At 45.2% G+C, this 22,610-nt stretch overlaps 1 protein-coding gene across 2 annotated transcripts in view; it reads right to left on the bottom strand.

Moving 5' to 3' along the window:
- The window catches only part of TOX3 (TOX high mobility group box family member 3), a gene marked incomplete at both ends in the record, with an annotated part of 105,773 nt that extends 92,220 nt beyond the window's left edge, over window positions 1-13,553 (bottom strand). For both annotated transcript variants that reach the window (XM_082607645.1, XM_082607646.1), the window contains one exon: window positions 13,467-13,553. In XM_082607645.1, the coding sequence (XP_082463771.1) occupies window positions 13,467-13,553 (87 nt within the window). The remainder of the gene's footprint in view (window positions 1-13,466) is intronic.
- Between the last annotated feature and the right edge of the window lie 9,057 nt (window positions 13,554-22,610).

The following is a 22,610-nucleotide window of genomic DNA, read 5'->3' as shown; positions in this document are numbered from 1 at the left end:
ACGGCATGAAGAGTTATTGCCTTAAGGGAATGAAAGGGGCCAAGTAATCACAATTAATTTTTTGTATCTGAAAATGATGAGGGCATTGAGAGAAGTGGTGAAAACTTGAAGGGGAGCTCTGGGGCAGAGGGATGCAGGTTGCCATATGGCTTATGTTTGATTTAAACTGATGGCAGGCCGGGAAGTGGTGATATCCTATAGAGAGCTGCCATATAGGGATAAGAAATGTAGATCAAGCCAGAGATGAAGATTTGAGGCCTTGGGGAAGACTGCAAAAGAGGTCCCAGTTCTTCCACCTCCCTGTATCCATGCCCCTTTGTCATGTGATTTTGCAGCAGCTCCTTTCAAGAAATGGAATCTACCTCCTCTCCCCCTGAATCTGGCTTTGGGCAGTAGAACGTGGTAGAAGGAACAGAATTTCTGAGCCTGAGCTCAAGGGCTCTCTACACTTCTCAGAATGCTACTACCATGCAGGCACTTGTGTACATCTTGGCACGCTGGAGGGGAGAGACTACACGTATGTGCAGGAGAAGCAAGGGGCCCCAGTGGACAGTCAGCCAACCTCCAGAAACAAAGCCTCATAGCCAACCTGCCACTGCCCACAAACACATTAGAGAATCCAGCCAAGATGAGAATAACTGCCCCACTGGGCCCAGACTAAACTACTGACTTGCAGAATCACAAGCAAAACATGTTTTCTGTTTTAAGCCACAAGGTTTACTTTGTTACACAGCAATAGATAGCCGATACAAACAACATCAGAGAGGGAACAGCTAAAGGCAGAAAGCAAGATCCACATACAAAGTGAAAATAATACAGGGGCAAAAGAGCAAGAAGCCAAGCTTTGGGAGGACATTCCCACTGCCTGTGAAGAGGAGGGAAAGCCGCAGACAAGACAACAGAGCAGGAGTACCCAAATATGTCAATACAATATTTGGGAATCAGAGACATGGGAGATCACAGGAGACAGGATAGTCATCAGAAAAGCATAGCCCCAGGGCTCAGAGCAGGATCTAGCTTAAGTAGGTACTCCACATTCTTGCATGAATGAACGAAGTTTGATCTGGCAAGGCAGAGCTCATGGGAGAAGAGGAAAAAGGTAGTGTCAGTAATGCAAGGAGGAACAGAAGCAGACTGCAGGGTGTTGAGGTGGGCCTGAGTGGGAAAGACATGGAAGCCCAGGGAGAGATTTCTTGTTTGCGCCATTGTTCAGAGAGATGTTACAAAGGGGGTCCACAGAGTCAGATACAAGAGTCGATGTGGACGGTCTTTTCTCTAGGCCTCACAACTACCAGCATAGCCGGGACCAACAGCAACAGCAACACCTGGGAATGGGTTAGCGATGCCAACCCTCCGGCCCACCCAGACCCGCTGATCTGCATTTTATCCTGACCCCCAGCTGACCTGCATGCATAGCCCTCGCAGAAGCACTGCTCTGCGAGGTCCAGAGACAAGGAAGAAAGAATGTTTAATTACATCTTGAGAAAGTCATTCTGTTTTGAACTCCTTCCAAGCCCCCAGATAAAATCAAAGCCAGAGTCTCAGTCTGGTGCTAACACATCTTCCACACCTCCCTAACACTTGCAAATCCCCCTTTTCAACAAACAGAGAGCAGAGCCTGAGGCCAGCAAGGTCTCCAGTGAGCTCTCCAGAATACTGTTTACTCCCCTGGTATTTATCTTTAGGATTTTCTTCTATGTCTGGGAAGTGATAGGGTTTTCCATTTGTGATGGTCTTCATTTCACATTAATTTATGTAAGGGAAAAAAGTGACTTAAACAAAACCATGACATGTACTATAATGTGGATAGAATGAGGAGACAGCCAAAGCTGTGACAAGTGAGGTGGCCCTCAACAAACTGAAGATTGGAAAATCTGTAGTGGAGGTCAGAGGACATCTGGGCACATTTGAAAGTAGAAAAAGGACGAAGACGGGAAAGATGGGAGCTGTCCGCAGAACCAACGTTCAACAATCAGAAAGGGAACGACGCTGTTGGGGGAATTTCTCCCCAGGAGTAGAAACTGCTCTCCTCTGGGTCTGGATAAAAGAGAGAAGTGGTTCCTACACGAGTGGGGATGACACATGAGCAATTCCTAGAAGATAATATCAACGTTCCTCATGAAGTGAAAGATGAGAGTTTCCTCCTAAGAGTGAGGGGAGAGCTGGTCTGACTGCGACTTAAGAAGAGTGGAGAGGACTTGGACTCTCCCTTTGGAGAATGTCCAAGAGAATAAACAGATAAACAGAAGGACCCAAGTACACTCAGAGAGCTTTCGTTTTTAGTAAGGAAAACGGACACAGTGTTCAGTTACCCTAAAGTTGAGAAATGAGGCTGACCAAAGGCTGACAAGGCCTACACAGCAAAAGGAGAGGGGGCTGAGGAAGCTGCCCTGTCTTTGCAGTCGAGGTTGCATGGTCAAGGGTAAAAGAAAGGGGCCAGAGGGTTAAGTGAGGAGAAAGGGCGTAAAGAACTGCAGGTTTCTGGGGGAGAAGATTTGGTGAATGTGTGGATACGATGAGTCACAGGTAAGCTGGGTTTGATCAAAAAGGAAGCCCATCAGTTGAAAAACAATCTAGTTTTTAAAAACGCAACTGAAGATTGACTCATGCACAAAACTCTATTACCCAGAGTTAGGACTTGAGAAATGGCAGTGTAAAAATTCAAGAGGTATTTTGAAAAGAGAAATTTGGGCCTAAAATATAGGTGATCGATTAATATTAGGACATCGGATTTGCAGTTCCTACAAAGACACAGATCAGTCGTCGGGTATTTTAAGAATGCCCAAAGGGCTTCCCTGGTGGTGCAGTGGTTGAGAGTCTGCCTGCCGATGCAGGGGACACGGGTTCGTGCCCCGGTCTGGGAAGATCCCACATGCCGCGGAGCGGTGGGACCCGTGAGCCATGGCCACTGAGCCTGTGCATCCGGAGCCTGTGCTCCGCAACGGGAGAGGCCACAACAGTGAGAGGCCCGTGTACCACAAAAAATAAAAAAAGAATGCCCAAAATAAAACCCCAAAGCTGAAGAAAGGATTGAAAAGATAGCACAGTGTATCTCTTTCACCAAAAGAGGACCCTCCAAGGAGCAAATAAAAGCGAAAATATTGAATGAAGTTTAGGAAAATACAATATTACAGTTTGTTCACAAAATCTCCAGCTTTGAAACACCCAGAAGGGTTCCTTGGACCTCACCCATCACTCACTCAAAGGCACTCACCCCTGCTTCTGCAGTAACTGAGTGTCCCCTGGGCACGTGGTCAGCCAAAACCTGGCAGTCACAGGTGTGGCCATGTGTCTCAGGTCTGGCCAGTGAGAAATAAGCAAGTGTCCTGTGGCAGCCTCTGGAGACCTCCCTTGACCACATTTCCTTCCTGCCGGTTGGACCACGATGATGACTGGTACTCTACCTTGGGCCATAAGGACAAGGGTCACATGAAAGTTAGAGACAGCTTGGGTCCCAGATGTCTATGAAGCCTGCATAACAGCCCAGAACTACTTACCTCTGGTCTTCATTAGGGACAAGAGAAAATCTATCTCATTTAAGCCACTGCTTCTCAAGTGGTTTGGGGGGGGGTGTTACTGTTTGTTTGGTTTTGTTGTTGTTTTGTTTTGTTTTTATTTGGCCGCACTGCACAGCTTGTGGGATTTCAGTTCCCCAACGAGGGATGGAACCCGGACCCTCGGCAGTGAGAGTGCAGAGCCCTAACCACTGACCACCAGGGAATTCCCTCAAGTTTTTTTTTCTGTTACTTGCAGGTGAACCCTAACTAACAGGCCCTTCTTTGCCTGCATTGAAGTTTCCCCTTCCTTGACCATTTCTGGAACACTTTCACCAAACCAACCATTGGCTTCTGCCTAGAACATCTCCCTATGTACACATATTCACACACACACACACACACACACACACACACACATGAATTTCATGAACACTCACGTATGCACACCTGCTCTCCTACCAAACTAGAGGTCTCTTGAAGGCAGACCACATCTAATCTCAGTCTCTCACAAGAAGTGCATTCCTAATAAATGCTTAGTAAATAACAATGATGACATTTGCATTAAATAAGCACAGGCTATATCTGGTTTCCACAAAGAATAAGAAACATGGACAACTCAAATCCTCAAAATCGTCAAAATCGTCAAGCTTCACTTCATTTAGCAGTTTAAATGGACTTTTTTTTTTATTACCTCACGCCCACTTCCCTTTGCTGGGACATCAGCATTTTGCTCTCCCTCTGAGGATCCATTGCTCCCGGCTCTTGGCCTATGTGGTTTCCATGGGGCTGCCAGTATGTGCCCCTGATCCTGAGATGGGTATGTGATGTTGGGCCTGAGCATGTGACCCAAGTCTATCCAATGAGACTCAGTGCAGAGGAGGTACAGAAACAAGCAGGGAAGATAATCTCCCCTTCTTGGGGAAGCTGAGCTGTGCAGGTGTGACTTGGAGTTGCTACTGAACATCTTCCCACCACCCAAGTATAACCTGACTGAGAAAGAAGCTGAATAGATGAAAACAGAACTAATATAAAGGAGTCTTGACAGCATCCCTTTGTAACACCTGGATCCAGCTGTGCCTGAAGCAAAACTTACAACCCCTTTTCTCTTTAACTCATTTTGAGGACTTTTCCCCACTTGGAGTCCAAAGAATGTTTACTTATACAACAGCTTCACCACTTCTCCATTAAACATTGTTAGAATTTTTTGAGTGAGCCAAATAATGAGTTGTGTTTCTCCCTGGAGACAGGCATAAAGGAGTAGCACAACAGATCTCCTAGTACACTCTATGAGTGCTCAGTAGTTCTAAATGTAACTCATCCTGTTTTCGAGAAGAACCAACGTCCAACCAAACATACACATGTCACAAAAGTGTTCTGGCCAGGTCAGCATTGGAGACTTCTCCTTCCTATACCTAGAAGATTTTTAAAAGAAAGTGGAAAAATTTTGTTATTCTGCAGCACACCAAAATCCCCTGCTCATTACAAATTAGCTATAGAAATTGCTGGAAAAAATCTCACATTATAGTACAGTTACACTGCATCAATTTAAAATATTTTGAAAACTCACTTCCATTACAATATTTAATATAATTCTTCTATATAAATAATTTATAGTCAGTGTAGAAAAGAACACATTAAACTCTCAAGATATGGAATAGAAGGGCCCACCTTAAAATCTATCTCCTCCAGAAGAACGAATCTATATCATTCAAATATGTATTTAGAGTGAAATCCAAACACTTCTTGATACTGGCCAATTTCTTTAACTTATGGATTATCAAGACATGACAAGTATTCTTTTATAAACAAAGTAAAATTACATTAAGATTAAAGATAGAATGTTAGTCATACAAGAAGGGCCATTTTCCAATGGCTAATGTGTTTTATACAAGAGTGGAACATATCTAAAAGAACATGGCCTCCCAAAGGAAGGGATTAGGATACGAACCTAGGAAACAAAGAAAATAAAATGACCTATGACAAAGAGAGAAGATAAAACCTGTCAGAAGCTCATGCAGACCTTGAATAAAAGCGTCTACTCCTTTCATTTTAATAGGGTTTTTTTTTAGAGTGCTGAATCCACCTTTAAAATACACTGAATTTATAAGCATACTTAGCAGAAATCCTGTCCTTCCTTATTAACCACACTCAAAACAGATTCCCCAAGATACTTATGACATCATGAACATGTCACAAAATCCAGTTTGAAGTTGCATCTCTTACACAAAGAAAAACACATGAAATGTTTTAATTCATAAATGGCTGACGTGGTTGTAAAGTATGGTATTGCAAATGTTGCATTATTACCACTTGATGATAGCCATTTAAGACTGTTTCTTTCCAAATAACTGTTAAGATAGAAAAGATATATCATCACACACACACACACACACACACACACACACACACACACACACACTCCTTTTTTATACCATCCTTGTCATGGTACAGTAAGATTTCCAAATTTTCTGAGTTTCATGTGTTACGTCCTAAAATACTGCCTCCCTAACTGGGAAGCTGGATTACCAAACACCGCACCAGCCAACCCTCAAGACCAAGGATGCGTCCTTGTCATCCCGTCTCCTTACTTTTAGAGAAGTCACTTCTGTTTCCAGCGCTTTATCACTTACAGGAAGCCCCCGACTTTGGTTCTCCAGCCCTGAGCTCTCTGAGTTCCAAGGCACGGGTAGGTTCCAGAGCACCTACTTGACATCTCTGTGGGAATGTTCCACCCAAATATCCCATATCAGTGTTATCTTTCCTCCAACCCCAGCTTCTCCCCGGCCCCTATGCTTCTGTTCGAAGTCCTAACATTCATTCAGGTCCCCAATTCAAACACCCTGAGTCGTCTCCGCTTCCCTTTTCTCCTTCCTAAGCTACAGAGATGCTCTGTTCAGTGCCCTCCTCTCCTTCACGTCCATATTCACATCTCCTTAGTTCAAATCCTTCTCGCACCTTTATCTCGACTGGCTAGTGGCATCCTTCCTGGTCCCCCCTGTCTGCCACCTCCTGTCGGGCCCCACGCTATTCTAGTCAAAAAGTCAGATTCATCTTCACAAAATTCAACCCCTACCACATGCTAGCCCACTCAAAGTTCTTCAAACGTGCTCAGCAGCAGACACGGGTGTCCTTCCAACAGCCTCCTTCCTTGCTAACAGAGCGTAACATCAATTATGCTCATGTGACAAGTGTCCAGCCTCAGGGTATGACATGGGATCAGTCTATGCTGATCAGAGCAGTCCCCTTCTTCTTTGCCAATGACTGTCCTAGGGTGGGCATGTGATCCATTTCTGAACAGTAAGACGAAAGAGTCTAATGGAACTGTTTCCAAGAAAGCTATTCTTTCTTAATAAGAGATGTGTAGAAAGAGAAAGTGCTCCTTTACTACCACTCCCACCCACACCACTGCCCTGCTTCTCATTTCGCATGCTATCGTGTGAGGATGTGACGCCTAGAGCTACAGCAGCCAACCTGTGACCACGAGGAGAATGTTGAAATTCCAAGGATGGCGGAATAAAGAGAAAAGTAAAGGGGGTCCTTGAAGACATGATTGAACCATCCGAAACAGCCTGAAATGGCCTACCTAAAGACTTACTAGTAAACAAATGTCCTTAGGGTTTATGCGCTGTTTGTTGTTCATTCTGTTACCTGCAGCCCAAAGCATTCTAGCTGATAAACTTACAAAGAACAAACTACTTCCCTTACCACTGAAGGCCCTCTGTGCCACGCTACTCACAGTATGACATCATCACCTGAGAGCCCCACCCTAGGCCTATGATTCAGAAACTCTAGAGGTAAAGTACAATGGTCTGTGTTGCAAAAAGCACTCTGGGTATTACTCGTGTATGCTAAAGTTTGAGGAGCACAGCTCTATAATATGATCACAAATTACTCTTTTCCATTTCATCTACTATCCTACATACTGCAAGGAACACTGGGTCTGTATTTCTCCGATGACAGTGACCTCATTTCACTAGGTCTGAGCATCATTTGATGCTCGCTTAATTTCATCTCTTTCTAATCAAAGTTTTCAAACTCGAAGCCTCCTGGGACCTGAGAGGTATACAGAAGGCTAAGTATGAGGAGGAGGGAGTGGAGGGGACCACGGTGAACTGTGGAGTACACAGCCATCTGAATCAGGGCAACTGGCAGATGATGCCACGCCAGGGTACAGGTCCAGTATTTATGATGAAAGGAAAACTGGAAGATTTTTAGAAACAGGCAACTAATTTATTTTTTTAAATACTGGTGCAAAGTAAACAAAACAAGTCCTCAAGTGGATTCAGTGTCTCCCTGACAGTCTGTGACCTGGAGTAGACAGTTCTTGAAATAACTACACATACTTTGAATGCTGTGGCCACGTACAACCACTGACTTCACCTGAAATGACTAAAATTAACATTCTTTGGCTAACTGTACATTAGGCTTCACTGAGCACAGGGTTCTCATCAATATTCCACTGGTTGACGCGGCAAAATGGGGAGTTTCTGGACCTCAAGTTTGTGTCAGCAGGACTGCTTTATCCAGTAGTCACCATAGACTGGACATCTAGAACTATAAGCTTCTCAGGAGCCTACAGAAATGTTTAAAATTAGAAAAAAGTAATTGGCCACACAGCACAGAAGCAAGCGTGCGTGCACGCACGCACACACGCTACAAAATTAAAACTAATAGATGCTCAATTAAATGCCTGCAAAATACAAACATAAGCCACCTAATCAACATCAACTCAGATATGGTATCATGTCATATTGTATTAAATGCAGGATGTGGGGGGGAGCCCAAATCAATAGGGCTTAGGAATTGCCAAGGGCCTCAAAAGGCCCTGAGTGCCAACCAGGAACCAACCATTCTGTCCTAGGTCTTGTCTTCTTTATAGCAATCACAAACTTCGTACCCACTTTTACTGCCCCTGGACATTGCTCACTTCAGGATCCTCAGCCTAAAACAAAGTTTCCAACCATAGCTGCGTGTTGGAATCACCTGGGGAGCTTTTAAACACACTGCTGCCTGGATCCCATCCCCAGAGATTCTTACTGAACTAGTCTGGGGTAAGGCTGAGCTTGAGTATCTTCTACAAGCCTCCTCCTACCCGACCATGGCTGAAGCCAGGGCTGAGACCCCACTGTTCTAGAAGCATTTCCAGAAACATTCTCTGAGATAGTCATCTTTCCAGTTAGGCCATCTTGATTTTCTTTCTACTGCCTTGGCTTGGAACATAGGAAGATCACGGTACCATCAGTGGACTGATCATCTAGAACAGGGGTTGGCAACATTTTTCTATAAATAATAAATGTTTTAGGCTTTGCAAGCCATGCAGTCTCTGTCACAATGACTCAACTCCGCCACTGTGGCATGAAAGCAGCCCCAGACAAGATGTAAACAAATGAGTGGGGCTGTGTTCCAATAAAAGTTTATTTAGGGACACAAAAGTCAATTTCATGTAGTTTCCACAGTCATGAAATATTATTCTTCTTTCGAATTCTTTCAACAGTTTAAAAACGCAAAAACCAACCTAACTTGCAGACCATGACCTGTGGGCTGCAGTCTGCCAGCTCCTGACCTAGAATGACTATTCCATTGGCTTGAGACCATAAAACTAATGAATGATAGAATCCAAATTATTAGATTAGAACTACACTGAAAGTGGTTAAATTATACCTCCTCCACTCACTCAACTGAATTATCCACATAGTCGAACACTGTAGTAGAACTGCCCACATAGTTGAACGTAAACTAGAAATGATTTGTTTAAAAATGATTTTTGAATCCTCATCTGCGTATGAGTTTGTTAAGACAAAAGTTGCAAAGGAGCAGTACACAGGCATGCTTTGAGGGTCCCACATAATGATTTCAAGTATTTGTTAATTTGCAGTCAATACTTAAAATTCAGGATATTTCCCATAAAAACCCAGATTATCATTTTCTTGAAAAAAAAGAATTGCAGAATGTGGAGATACTGGGTCAAATGTTGGCATGGCAACAATCTACTAATGCTGAGCGAGGCTCCCCCTTTAAATGGGGCATGTTCTCCACTTGACCACAACCTCTAGCTTCATGAAGGTTAACTGGCTGTCCCTACAGACAGAGTTTATGACCCTTGCTCTAAGGTCCCTAGAAGAACCTTTCATTTCTTTCACAATGTGGTTTCCACATCTTGGTTAAACACCTGACATGGAAATCTCTCAATCTGCTCTCAAAATTCAACACCCCCATACTCCAGACCCTAGAAATAAAATCATGAGTTCTCATGCTAGTGCAAGATATCAACTTAAGGAGAGTTTCAATCAAATCCCGCTTCCCTCTCAATATCTTCTCAACTTGAACCATGGTCTCCGATAAGGTAGACCAATGACAAACCACCCTTCAGGTCCTCTTATTCAAGCTAGCCAAGGTAGAGGCCCATGAGGTGGAGGGAAAGTGCTCACATCAGAACATCTTAATTAAGCAGAGTGATCAATAACACATATAATAATTAGAAAGCAATGTTTGGGACAGATGGAGTTTCAACAGCATAGGACTATTCTACATAGGGTAAGAAGTCAATAGCCGTATTTTGAAAGGGGGTGGGGAAGCCCTAAGAATATGCAGAAAAGCTAGTAACTAGAGTTCAGTCCAAACTCATTATTAACCCAATGCGTGATTTTACCTGGCTTACACCCACATTAAATGTAACAGTGTATTTGGTGGGGGGGGGCGGTGAGGAGAGCAGACTTCTGACCACTACATGCGGACTGATATGTTGCATATTATCTTCTTACTGGTGAAGACAAATTGAACCCAGGGAAAGAAAAGTTCCAGATATATAGACAATGGGTCACTAATTCACTTGAATAACATAAGGCTTTTTAAAAAAAAAAAAAAAAAAGATATAGGTGTTAGTTTAATTTGTTAGCTGCATCAGAAAAAGAAATGTTCAAACAGTAGATTTTCCACTTGAAATTAAAATGGAAATTAGCCCTGAGGAAATAGGAATGACTTTAAGTTTATACATCAGTGGCTGGTTCATGAATTATTAACTGATTTTAATGATCCTGGCTATATTTTATTTGAAGTTATTCTCCTACTTGCAATGACTTTTGAACCCTCAAAACTCTTTCATCCATTCTCCACAGACAGAGTACACACTTTCATGAGCGCTGACATTTAAAAAGGATCCATATACTCACAGAATGTGAAGATAATACACATGCATATAAGTTATACAAAGGACTCGGGTCATTTGTTAAAGAGAGAAATGAATGAAACCCTATTATTCACGGTTTGTAAATAAATTTAACGATAAGCGCTAACTTTTCCCTTGTTAAGCCTGGAGCGGAGGGTTCTGTATTTCTTCTAAAGTTTCCCAGATGGTCGTTAAAACAAGAAAGGGCAGAAACAGACTTTCTTTGAAAGCCATCACTTCCCATCCGGAAAGATAACGCACATGATCAAAAGTTAAGTCTTAAAAGATTAATGATTACAGGTGTTTTCAAATAAGATACATGCATGTCTTTGTACGCTGGTTTTTACATTTTCAATATAAATCTATTGAATAACGTCACTTCAGACACACAAGTTAGCTATGAAATGAAATGCTATAAACCTTTAACTAGCACTTGCTGTTTTATACCCATGAAGTTCATACTTCTTCTTCTACTGCATTCTCCCCATAAGGAAAAATTATGGGGAGTAAGGTTGGGTTTTTCACTTCTGAAATTAAGAGTAGGAAAATACAGTATCGTGGCTCAATTTAAAGATTATTGTATTTTTATCTGCAAGGAATGAAGTGCAAACACCCCTTAAAATAAGTACAATCTGATTTCTACCAATATTAAGCACTAACTTTCATAAGTTGGGTACACAGAGCACTTAAGACGACAGATTGCTGAATAACTAAGAAACCGAGTTATTTCAGGCGAATCGCTGCATTAGGAAAACATGACAGCAATCCAACTTGCATCCTCACTCCTGAAACTGAACAAGCATCTCAATAAATATTGTCTGTTTTTAAGCTTTCTAGACTCTCCCAGAAGTAAATGTTCTGAGTTTAAATTGACTCGAAATAGCCTTTCTCAAAAAATAAAGAGACACACACATAACACCCACAATTTCCTCTGGTCCCTTGAAGTACCCTTGGGATCCTAGTGAACAGAGAGATTTGCCACGCATTGCAGTGACTGGATTAGTACAAAAGGTTTCTATTTTGGTGTCATTCGAGTGTTGCTGATCTTAAATCAGAGAAAGAAGTAGTTACATTAGGCAAGGTAATGGCTTCCAAAAATAAGAGCATGCCCAGCTATACAAGGCTTGAATACACAAGGCTAAGTTGTAAGGAGATAAATAATACCCCACTGGAACAATTAGGTGGATTCTCAGAAGCACTACATACTTAATTAGGCTAAGTCCCTAACTGAGCATACATGGGAGACTTTTGAAAGCATTTAATAACTTGAGTAAATCCAAAATCAGAGGGCCGAAACTAAACCTGAACTCTGGCTACAGGGATAGGCCTTTTCTTGCTTCTCTTTCAATGCTTAATGTAACACTCTAGGAATTTTGAGAGCATGAACGCCCACCATCACCAAAGGGTTAAAACACACGGAATGATGTCCCTTCCTTCTATACTTGTTGGGAGGCCCCTGCGTGCCAGGCGCAGAGCTGGGTGATGATGACACAGGGGAGAGGGGTGAGGAAGAGAGACCCTAATGGTGTTTCACAAACTTCAGCACTGGAGTTGGGAACGGAGTATAAACAAACAGAAAGGAACACGAGCCTCCATCAGCCACGGGGCACAGCAAACTGTTCCTCACTCTTAGATACAAATCCTCCTCTTCCTGCTATGTATTCATTAGTTTTGTATAGCACCTTTCTTTCTGCAGGCTCCTTATTTCCTCCTCTGTTATCCAAGCAATCATAAACAAACTGCGATTTGAAAGAAAAAGGAGGGGAGGAGGGAGGGGCAGGGGGGAAGGAGAAAGAAAAACCACATTCAAAAGGCACAGGCCAGCCAGAGCACAGCTCTTTCTCTGAATATCGCCCTCGGGGTGATGTTTCCTCTAAAGCTTGGCCTTGGGGGCTTCGGGAAAGGATAGAGAACGGGAGTCCGCGCTGCGCTGGCCCAAGGGCCGCGGTTCTCGCACCGACTCGCCGCTCCGAGCTGCGGCCAGCTTGCCCTTCTGAGATCCACCTTTGGCCACCTGAAACGCTGGGTCCTCGAAGTTGGAACAGGGGGAGGTGAAGGAGGTGGGGTGACCCAGGGCGTGGTGTGGAGGTCTCCAATCCTGATCTCCCCGAAATGCCAAACTTACCCCTCCCCCAAAAATGAAAGATAAGAAGCCACTAGTGCTAACCAGGGAGGGGCGGGCACCTCCACTGCATGGTCCAGAGCGCCCTAGCGAGAGGGCAGCAAAGGCCACCTGCGGGGGTCCCACCACTTCGCGGCTCCCCTCTTCCCCAATCCAGGGCACGCTCAAAAGTTAGTTCCTTTCCTTCGCTAAGCGGCCCTGGGTCCAGCTCTCGGGGGCGTGGGGGAGGTGAGATGGGCTGGGAGGGGGTCGGCGAAGTCATCAGACCACGAGATGGGGGACTCCTGCGTTGCCCTCTTCCTCCCCAAACTGAGGGGGACTGCGATCGTGTTTACTAATAACAACAACAAAGAATCACACGCGAGTCCCCCCTTGCAGTTCTTGGGCTGCTCTTCCCTTCTTTGGGGCAGCCAAAGAGCGTCGGCCGGGTGAGGGTGGGGGAGAGACAGTGGGAGGAGAGGCGGAGGGGAGAGGGGATCGCCGGCTGAGGGACAAAAAGGGGGGTGGGAAGGGGGCAGAAAGAGTAGAGCGGGAGAGTTGGACAGAAACGAAGGCGCAAAGGGAAGGGAGCGGAGAGGGGAGAGAAAAGTGCAGCAGGCGGAGATCTGGAGCGCGGGGCGCGCCCGGGATGGGGAGGTGGCCCCCGACCCGCCGCCCCCCGGCCCTGGCCCGGCCCGGTCACCTTGCTGTAGCCGTAGTACCCCAGGCACTGCGCGAAGTCCAGGCCGGCGGGGTCCCCGGCCGCCGCGGGGTAGAATCTCACATCCATGCCGGAGCCGGGCCCGGGGCCGGGGGCCGGGACTGGGGCTCGCCGGGACCGGTGCCCGCCTCCTCGAAGCCGCTAGATCCACCGTCGGGGGCGCCCGGCCGGGGTTGTCCGGGGGGCGGCGCGCGGGACTTGGGCCTGAGGGGCGCCGCCACCGGGAGCCAGAGGAGCCCGGGAGCCGCGGCCGCCGCACACAAAGGCGCGGCCACGCGAGCCGCGGGAGAGCGGGAGGCGGCCCGGGGGACGCGCCCCGCCGGGGCACCAAGGCAGCGCTGCGCACCGGCCGGGCGCCCGGGGCGCGGGGCGCGGCGCGGGGGCCCGGGGCGGCGCGGCGAGTTCAGGTGCGCGGGGCGAGGCTGGGACGACGACGGCGGCGGCGGCGGCGGCTGGCCCCGCTCCTCCTCCTCCTCCCCGGGCGGACTGAGGAGAGGAGCTGCGGAGACAAGGGGCCCGGCCCCTCCCCTCCTTCTCCCCCTCCTGCCTCCCTCCGCCGCCGGTCCCCTCCCCGCGCCGCCGCCGCTCCGCCCCTCCCACCGCGGGCAGCTGGCGCGCCGCCCGCCCCGCCGGTGCGCTCTCGGCCCGGCCCGCCTCCGGGCGCGCGGCCCCCGCCCCGCCGGCCCCTGCCCCGCGCGGCCCCTCGCGTCTCACCCCGCGCCTCGCGCAGCCCTCGACCGCCCCGTCGCCCGCGCCGCGGCCTCCCCCTCTCCGGGGCCCCTCTTCTTCCCACCGCGCCCCCCTTCCCGCTCCGGTCCTCTTTGTCCCCGCTGCCTCGGAGCGCTCCTCGCTCCCCTCCTTCCCTCGGCCGCTTCGGCCAGTCCCGTGCCCGGTGAGGACCCCCGCCCCCTTTCGGACCCCCGCTGCCCTGGGCCCCCGGCTCCTACCAGCAGCATCCACGCGCCGTCCGCTCCCTTCCCACCACTCCTCTTTCCCTCGGTTTCCACTCCTTGTCCCCATTCCTTCCTCGTGAGTCCCCCGATCCCTCTACCCCACTCCGCCTTCCCCCACGAGTGTCCCCTTCTTGGAGGCACCTAACCCAGCAGGTAATCTGCACGATTGCCTCCGAAGAGTCGGGAGCTGGGAGCCCTGTGTACACCTGTGGTGTTTTCCAGGAGGGGTATGGGGCCCTGACCTTTCACAGGTAGGCAGACTTGAAGCTCCCCGGGTTAAGCCTCATGTCGCTTCTCTTCGTATTTTCTTTGCTCTTGTTTGTATTCGAAAGGCATTTGAGTAACTGGATCTAGGCGGATCACTCACCGCTCTCTGAGAGAAAATGTCCCTATTTTCCTAAAAGGTTCTGGGTGATTAACTTCTTCACAGGGCACTCACCCCCCCCCCTTGATTTCTTTCTCTTTCTTTAAGCTACATCTTTCTCCCCCACCCCTTGCTTTGGGTTCATCTGACAGTTTGGCCCTCAGCCTTGGCGAAGGGAAGGGATTTGCTACCAGATGAGAGCGTTAAGGAGAGGCTGTGAGATTTGCCCCCCTCCCCAGTATGGTTGTCTGGTAACCACTTTAACAGGAAGGGAGAAATTTACAAATATTTTAGCTGACACTCACTCACACTTTTCGTCCCTGATCACACTTTGCTGGCCCACGGCCTGAAGTTTTTCAGACAAGCATCACAGGACTTTCTCTTCATTTCGTCTGTTCTCCAAAATAGGCACCCTGGCTTGGTGACACCTTGTGTATGTACCTTTGCCCAATATTATCGTTCTGGAACCAAGCAGGAAAAATAAACTTCAATTAGGCGAAAGTTTGTGTATTTGCCCTTCTCTTAGCAGAGTCGGGCGTTTGGAGACTGCGTGAGAGAGCGGTGTGTATTCAGAAAAGGAACAACTGCTTACGTTGTCGCTGGGTTGACTCCAATCCACCCCCCTCCTGAAAAAGCTTTGGTCTCCTCTCCCGAGTCTCCATTTAACGTTGACAACCCAGCGGCGCTCCCTAATGGCCCAGCGGGTTGCACAAATTGGCAGTGAGCTGAGATATTATCAGGACAACACCCCATTGAGCAGGTTCTTGAAACGCAGAAGTGGAGGCCCTTTCTCCGGGCCACTGGGCGCCTGTGGCCTTTCCACCAATCAGAGCTGGAGGTTGCAGTGGCCACCTGTTGTCTCGCAAGAGTACATCTTTTAAGTTTCACTATTAGTATTTAACAATGGCGTAGAGTGCAGCATCTGGCCACAGGCGAGGAGCAGCCTGTTGATCTGAGGTACCAAAGAAGAAATTATATTTTTTTCCAGATAGTTGTTAAAAGGAGCCCCCAAAAGGCTGGGAAGCGGAGTTTTTCTTTGCACACTCACATTCCTCACCTTCTGCTCATTCTGTCGTGCATCTGGAGCAATCTGAGCTTGATTACAGAGGATGAAGCAAAGTATAATCAAAGTTACATAGAGACTGAACCTGAAGTTGTAATCAGACCTCGACGATCAGGAATACAAATATTCGCACTGGAAACCCCACTAGCTGCGAGACGGGGAATTGCATGTGGGCGCCTGCGTGGCATTGAACGTTGAGCTGTGGAGACTAGAAACTGAGGGGACAACCTTCTCCCAGGAGGCTCCCAGGAGGCTGAAATGCCCGGTGCCAGGGATACCACCTCCCGGCCATTGTTGTGGGAAAGGCTTGCTCTTAAAATCCCCCTCCCTGTCACAATGCAAATGTGTTGGGGAAGGAAACAATACTCGGTCAGTCAATATTTTAAGATGATGATGATTTAATGATGATTTAGGAAGTAATGTAAGCGAAAGTTCTGAGTGTAGATCTTGATTAAGGAGAGAGGAAAAAAGAAACTGATGAGTCTGAAGATACGTATGTTGAGGCACTTTGAAGGAAAAAAATCACTAGAACAGAAACAGTCATTTGGGAAGGCTGCATACCGACCACGTGATTTTGCCCACAGTCGGTCTCCATGCACTCAACAGCTACTTTTTACATGCTTCCTTTGTGCTGGACACTGTTTTAGGCACTTGTGAATGATAAAGAGGAGCCCAAAGTGACACACATGGAAGCCCTCAAAGGAGAATTGGATCCATCACACTCCTACACACACACACACACACACACACACACACATTCATCCACATGCATGTACACATGCCCTGTCCCATCCAGGTACCTGGAGATCCCGTCATGACATGGCTACTGCTGCTATGGGGAGAAACAATCTGACAAGCAAATTTGCATCATGGTATTTGTAAAAGAAAGCTCCAGGGAGGGGGCCAGACACGCTGCTCAAGAGCCCAAGCAGGATCACTGCTGTATCCCAAGAACCTTGGACCACGCTTGGTACTTAGGTGGTTTACAATAAATAAATATTCATTTAAGGAAGGAAAGTGAGAAGGAAGAAAGGGGGTGGGGGGAGGGAGAGAGAGGGAGAGAAGAAAGACATCTTTTTGTAGTGGAATATCCCTCCCAGGGAACCCGGTCAAGGTAAGATTTGAAAAGAGTGAACCCAACACTTCTGATTTGGAGAACAAACTACCTGAGGGTTGGGAGAAGAGAGCCTTTTGCACTCTGCTGTTTTAGATCTTTTGTATACATTAAAATTAGAATTATATGTTGTTTCATTTAGAGCTGTTCTGATTAACCATTGCATTCAGAATGCCCCCCAAGTTTAAGGGTGCCAGTGGATTTGAAGCCCATCCATTAAAAACTTTAGAATGATGCTTTTAAAAATTTAATGCAATTGTAACTGTCATGCTATTTGTCATCGTAAGGGTGTCACCTTTTTCAGGCTGTCAGCGTTTTGTTTCTGAAATGCCACAGACAAAGGCTTCCTTTGTACTATGTTAGCCTTGAATTTGAAGAAACCTCCAAGAACATATCTTAAATATGCTTTGAATTTATGCTGCATGGTGCTAACGGTCATTGATTTAGAAGAGGGCAGTACAAGAATCAGTTTTGAACCCAAAATACAACTTCTGGGCATAAGAAAATTCCTGTAGGGTTTTTATATGGTTTGGGTCAAAAATGTCAGTCTTATTAGCTTGATGTTTGTAACTGGATAGTTGGTGTCATCCAAGAATCTCTGAAAAATTGGGGGGGGGAAATACACAAACTTTACATAATAGGAACACCATTTTTACATCTTGACAGAACTCAAAAACTTTATTTCTCTACTTTATCTGGCTCCAAATTAAGCAAGAAAGTCCCCATGAGGACTGCATTAAACTTGCTGAGTTTTATAACTAAAGATCTGAGACTCCCACTTTCAGGGATCTAAGAACAGTAATTTAACCTGTGTTCTGCTTCCTCAGTTGAGATGAGGATTGTATTAAACATTACATACAGTTTAATTTTCTTGAGTTTTGGTCATGAAAAGTTCTATCCAAATATTATAATCCTTGTTTGCAATATGTAATGCAGCCAAATTAACAGCAGCTCCAAATGGAAATTAACAGGGCCAGAGCTACTCAAGTTTCTTTTCTTTTCCCATAATAACAGCTAATGTATTATATTCGTAAAATGTCTTATACTTGGTTTTATATCTGAATTTGGCTTCATGTCATAAAGCATAGCATTTCTATCTAGCATGGATTCTTAGTGTCTGTATAACTCATCTCCATGAAATTTAAGAGAGTTTCATGCCGAGAATCAACACTTTACGTTCATAGTCTAAATCACATGCAGATAAAATCAAGTCAAGACCTACCAAGGCTCTCACAATAGTGAATGTACACATGGTATAGAGGAAGCATTCTGACCTTGGGGCCCTCATTACACGTCTCCAGCGCAGGCTTGAAAACTAATCACCAGGAGAGAGTTTCACACAGGAATTATAGTGTGAAAATAATCCCCAAGCACTGTCATTGTTAGTTTCAGTTTTCAGTGAATCCAAACTTTTCTGGTCTGGAAATGTGAATTATTTTGATAGTTTTACTTAGGTCAAGAAATACAGACACATGAGCAAATGGGAAAAAAAATAAGCAAACTTTTCATTCATGGTAATAAATATATTGTTATGTATATGAGGTTGTTTCTCGTATTACAACCAATTTTGGCCATATTGGTTTCTGTGCTACCAGGCACAAGAAGAGCTCTAGAAAACAAATCATTTTCCCAGCCGAGTATGACTTTAACTAAGATTAGATACACCCATAGGTTCTGACAGATATATAGTAATTATAGAATGGTAACCCCCAAAACCTTAGTAACAAAAAAAGTACTGAGCTGAGAATTCGTTCCTGGAAATGTAGGAAGTATTTGCTTGTGACCTAAGTAGCTCTTCAATAAAGCTATTTTAAAAACCAATACACTCCACACAATCAGGAGGTGTGCAATTTTCAGTGTGTTTACACCCTGCCTTAAAAAAATATATCCTGTGTTCACAGAAATCCTAAACTGTTGCCCTGCCTGTTTTCTGAAATGTATTCTATTTCTTCTAAAGTGAAAGAATGACCTCTTTTGCAGGAACAATTTTCAGAGACAGCGTGTTTATCGAATGGTTTCTCTGCTTTCATAAAAACAATTTATTTTCACTGAACTCTTCAAGATAAGCATCAAAGCCAGGAAGAATGTACAATGAAGTTTATAATTACACTCCAGAAACAAATACTGGGTAGTTTTTATTTTGCTCCAGTGAAAAAGGTTTTTTTTTCCCCCAAAGAGACAAAGGTAGTGATGGGGGAGGAGGTTTATGCAGGAGTGGAAATCAGGAAGCTCAGAGGATTTCCAGCAAGAGGGGCCCTGCAGTGTCGCCCACAAAGCCCACTGGCTGAACAATGAAAGCTGAGGACCCAGAACTCTCTTAGCGATGGGTGGGGGTCAGTACATTTTTTAATTCTTCACCAAAGGACAGCTATTGGGGCCTTAAGGAGAGAAAAATCATTAGACAGATACTAATTAACTCCTTCCATGACAGATCTATATACCATTGTACATAAATATCTCCCATAGTTGGAGCCTCTGATGACATCTTTTCTTTGATAAGCACCCATGTTTCTAGGTTTAATTTATAGGGCATGTTATTTTTTAATAACTATAGAGCAATAAAATTGTAAAAAAAAAAAAAACAACAGAGAAAAGAACTGAGTCTAATAAAGATTCTGTTTCTTACGAACTGGGAAACCATTGCATTTTGATCACAGAACAGCCAAGGACTAGCAGCAAAATAACTTCCCCTAATTTACATAGATCTGTGCGTGCCAAACAGACGAGTGTTTGCTTTTCAAGTAATAGTGCAGGTGCGTATCCTGCAGTAACGAAATCTCTAACTCATCAAACTGTTTCACCAGAGTGGGACATGCCCTCTTTTCTGGAACTGTTTCAAGCTTTCTCCCCAGCATTCCAGCCACCTGTTTATGGAGTTCATCCTGGGGAGTAGATGCATGGAGTTAGAAACAAGAAAATGAAAATAAATGACCTTGTTTGTTGTTTATAACAAAGAAACTCAGCAAAATTAATGCCCTGGAGCTTGACCTCTTGACCTGGGAGAAAGAGCCACCTCATGGCTTTGTGGCCAGTGAACAATAGTCCGGCAGCTCCCATTGTCCAGCTAGCCTGACTTTTGGATGGTCATGAAAGCCATATATCCAAAATATTAAATGTTTTACAAGTTAGATTACAGGATTTGCGTTTTTTTAAAAAACATGTTTAAAGAAGCGAAGCTAGTTAGCAAAAGCGCTTTTCTGTTTAAGGTGAGCAGGTAAAATCATTTTGTTTTATCTACTCAGTGTGTCCTGTGTCAACAACATGTTGAAGAAAAGGAAAATATTAAAAATTTCGAACCAGACTCTGAGAATTGAAGAATGGTTACGTATATAATAGAAATCAAATAGAAAGATGGGCTTGGCAAGTGGTTCAGGGAAAACATCATGTTTCCTCCTTTTATGACTATCAGTGGGAAAGGAGAATGTAACTTCCTTCTGTTACATAAATGCAGTGTGGATGGTGTCCCCTAGAGTTGTTCAGTGAAATAGCACCGCCTTTCCCTTCTTCCACTTACCTCAGCCCACACCCCAGAAACCCAGGGCAGGCAGGAAATGAAAGCTCTTCAGAACTGATGCCTGCTTGAAACATCTTGAAGTAGAATCTCTAGTAAAAATGACACCTTCCTACCTCGTGTAGCTGGTCCTATGGCTGGCCTCTGCCACCACCTACTGCCTTCCTTCCTGCTTTTGGTTCCTTCCCTCGTTCACCTACAACACATCTCATGAGTGTCTTGGATTCTTCTAGACCTTAAGTCACAAAATCCAAATTTAATTTTTCCCCTCATATTGCTTATTTATTGCTCTATCTGTCCAGTGCTACTATGCCTTTAACTGTTTTATTTTTCCCCAGGAGCAAATAGCTGTTTTTTTTTTTAAGGATTCTCTACTGTTCCTCAAATATCTTTTTCACTATAAAATGAAGCCAGTTTTACAAGCTACACAGATCACCATGCAGACACTACCCCAAGTATTATAGGCCATCCCTCCTCACCCATTTTTCTTTTTTGACCCCAAGGGGTGGTTCAGCACCTTTCACTGGGGATGCTGCCTTCATAAATCCAGAGAGAGCCCTACAATCCCTTTTTGTTTTCTCACATACCCACAAAGCAACAACAAAATTATAGCCATAAATGGTCCAACTTTCTGGCTAACATTTGTGGGACTAGCCAATGCTCAGTCCCAGGGAAAGGAGCTTCAGGAGGTTTTTGCCTTTAACTGGTCTAAAGAAACCCATTCCGCTGTCCAGAGCCACATGTCAGCTCTTGTTTAACTGAAAGACTCTCTTAATCTAGGAACATCACCAAATGAGTTCCCACTGTGTGCTTGAAGTACCAAGTAGCTGCGCTTAGTGGGAGAGATAGGGTAGAATGTTATTACTCCATCCTACCCAGAACTGAAACTCACATCATTTACTGTTCAGATTTTTACTATGCCTTTCTACATACCTGGTGCTAAATTTCCAGAAATGGAAACAAGTGTAATCCCTGTTCACACAGTGAAGATTATAAGACACAGGGAAAGTATTATAATGATGAAAAAATTTTTTTCTTACTTTTTTTTGGCCGTGCTGTGCAGTGGCATGTGGGATCTTAATTACCCGGCCAGGGATCAAATCTATGCCCCTTGCAGTGGAAGCGTGGAGTCGTAACCACTGGACTGCCAGGGAAGTCCCAGTGATCAAATATTGTCATCAGGGTCATAGGAGAAGCATTCCCTCCCTAATGCAGCCAACAAACATTTATTCACAGATACGATTGAAGATAACATGTTGGGGTGTTGCTTAGAGAAGGGAGAGATTGTTTGAGATCAGGATCATCAGGGGAAGCTTCTTGGAGAAAACATTTGAAAGCAGGAAGCATTTGGGGGAGGCAAGAGGGAGGAAAAAGTGTCCTAAGGGAGGGAGCTTTTGAACACACAGTCATTAAAAAGAAGAGCTCATATGTGTGGTGGGGACATGGGGTTGTGTCAGCCATCTCTTGGATAGATGATGCTCCAGTAACAAATAGCCCCTAATATCTTAGTGGATAACCACTACAAAGGACTGTTTCTCACCCACATTTTTGTCTACCAGCAGCCACATTTTCACTTCAGGGCCAAAGCTGACACAGAAGCTTGTATCTGGTCTTGTGGCAGAGAAAAAAGAGGTAGTGGAAGCATGCTATGCCTGTCAAAGCTTCTGCTCACATCACTTCCACTCACTTTTTACTGGTCAAAGCAAGTCAGACAGTCAGATGGCCAAGCCTGATGTCAACGGGACAGAAAGTACGGTACTCCCATAGGGAATGGTCTGATACGGAGGGGCCCCCAATATTTTGAAAAAACGCAATCAGTGACAAGGGAAGAGTTTTAAAGAGACTTATCCAATGTCTCAGGCAGCAAGTAAAATTGTTTAGCCAGAGCAGTGAGTGAATATTGAAGAACTTGGTGAGATAAGACGCTGGGAAGTTGTAGGGGGGAAGAGGCAGGATGAGAAGGTAATGGAGTTTTGAAGCCCATGCAGCTGAGTTAGATTTCATGCAGGAGTCTCCGTGGAGGATGACATGAAAACACGGCCGGGTGCTCTGATCTGAAATTTGCTTTGACTCATGTACAACAGGCTCATTTAACATTTAATGAGTTTATCCTGTGTGCCA

This window comes from Mesoplodon mirus, assembly GCF_964341445.2.
Source record: "Mesoplodon mirus genome assembly, chromosome: 19".
Taxonomy (NCBI): Eukaryota; Metazoa; Chordata; class Mammalia; order Artiodactyla; family Ziphiidae; genus Mesoplodon; species Mesoplodon mirus.
This window is presented reverse-complemented; position numbering and strand designations above follow the sequence as displayed.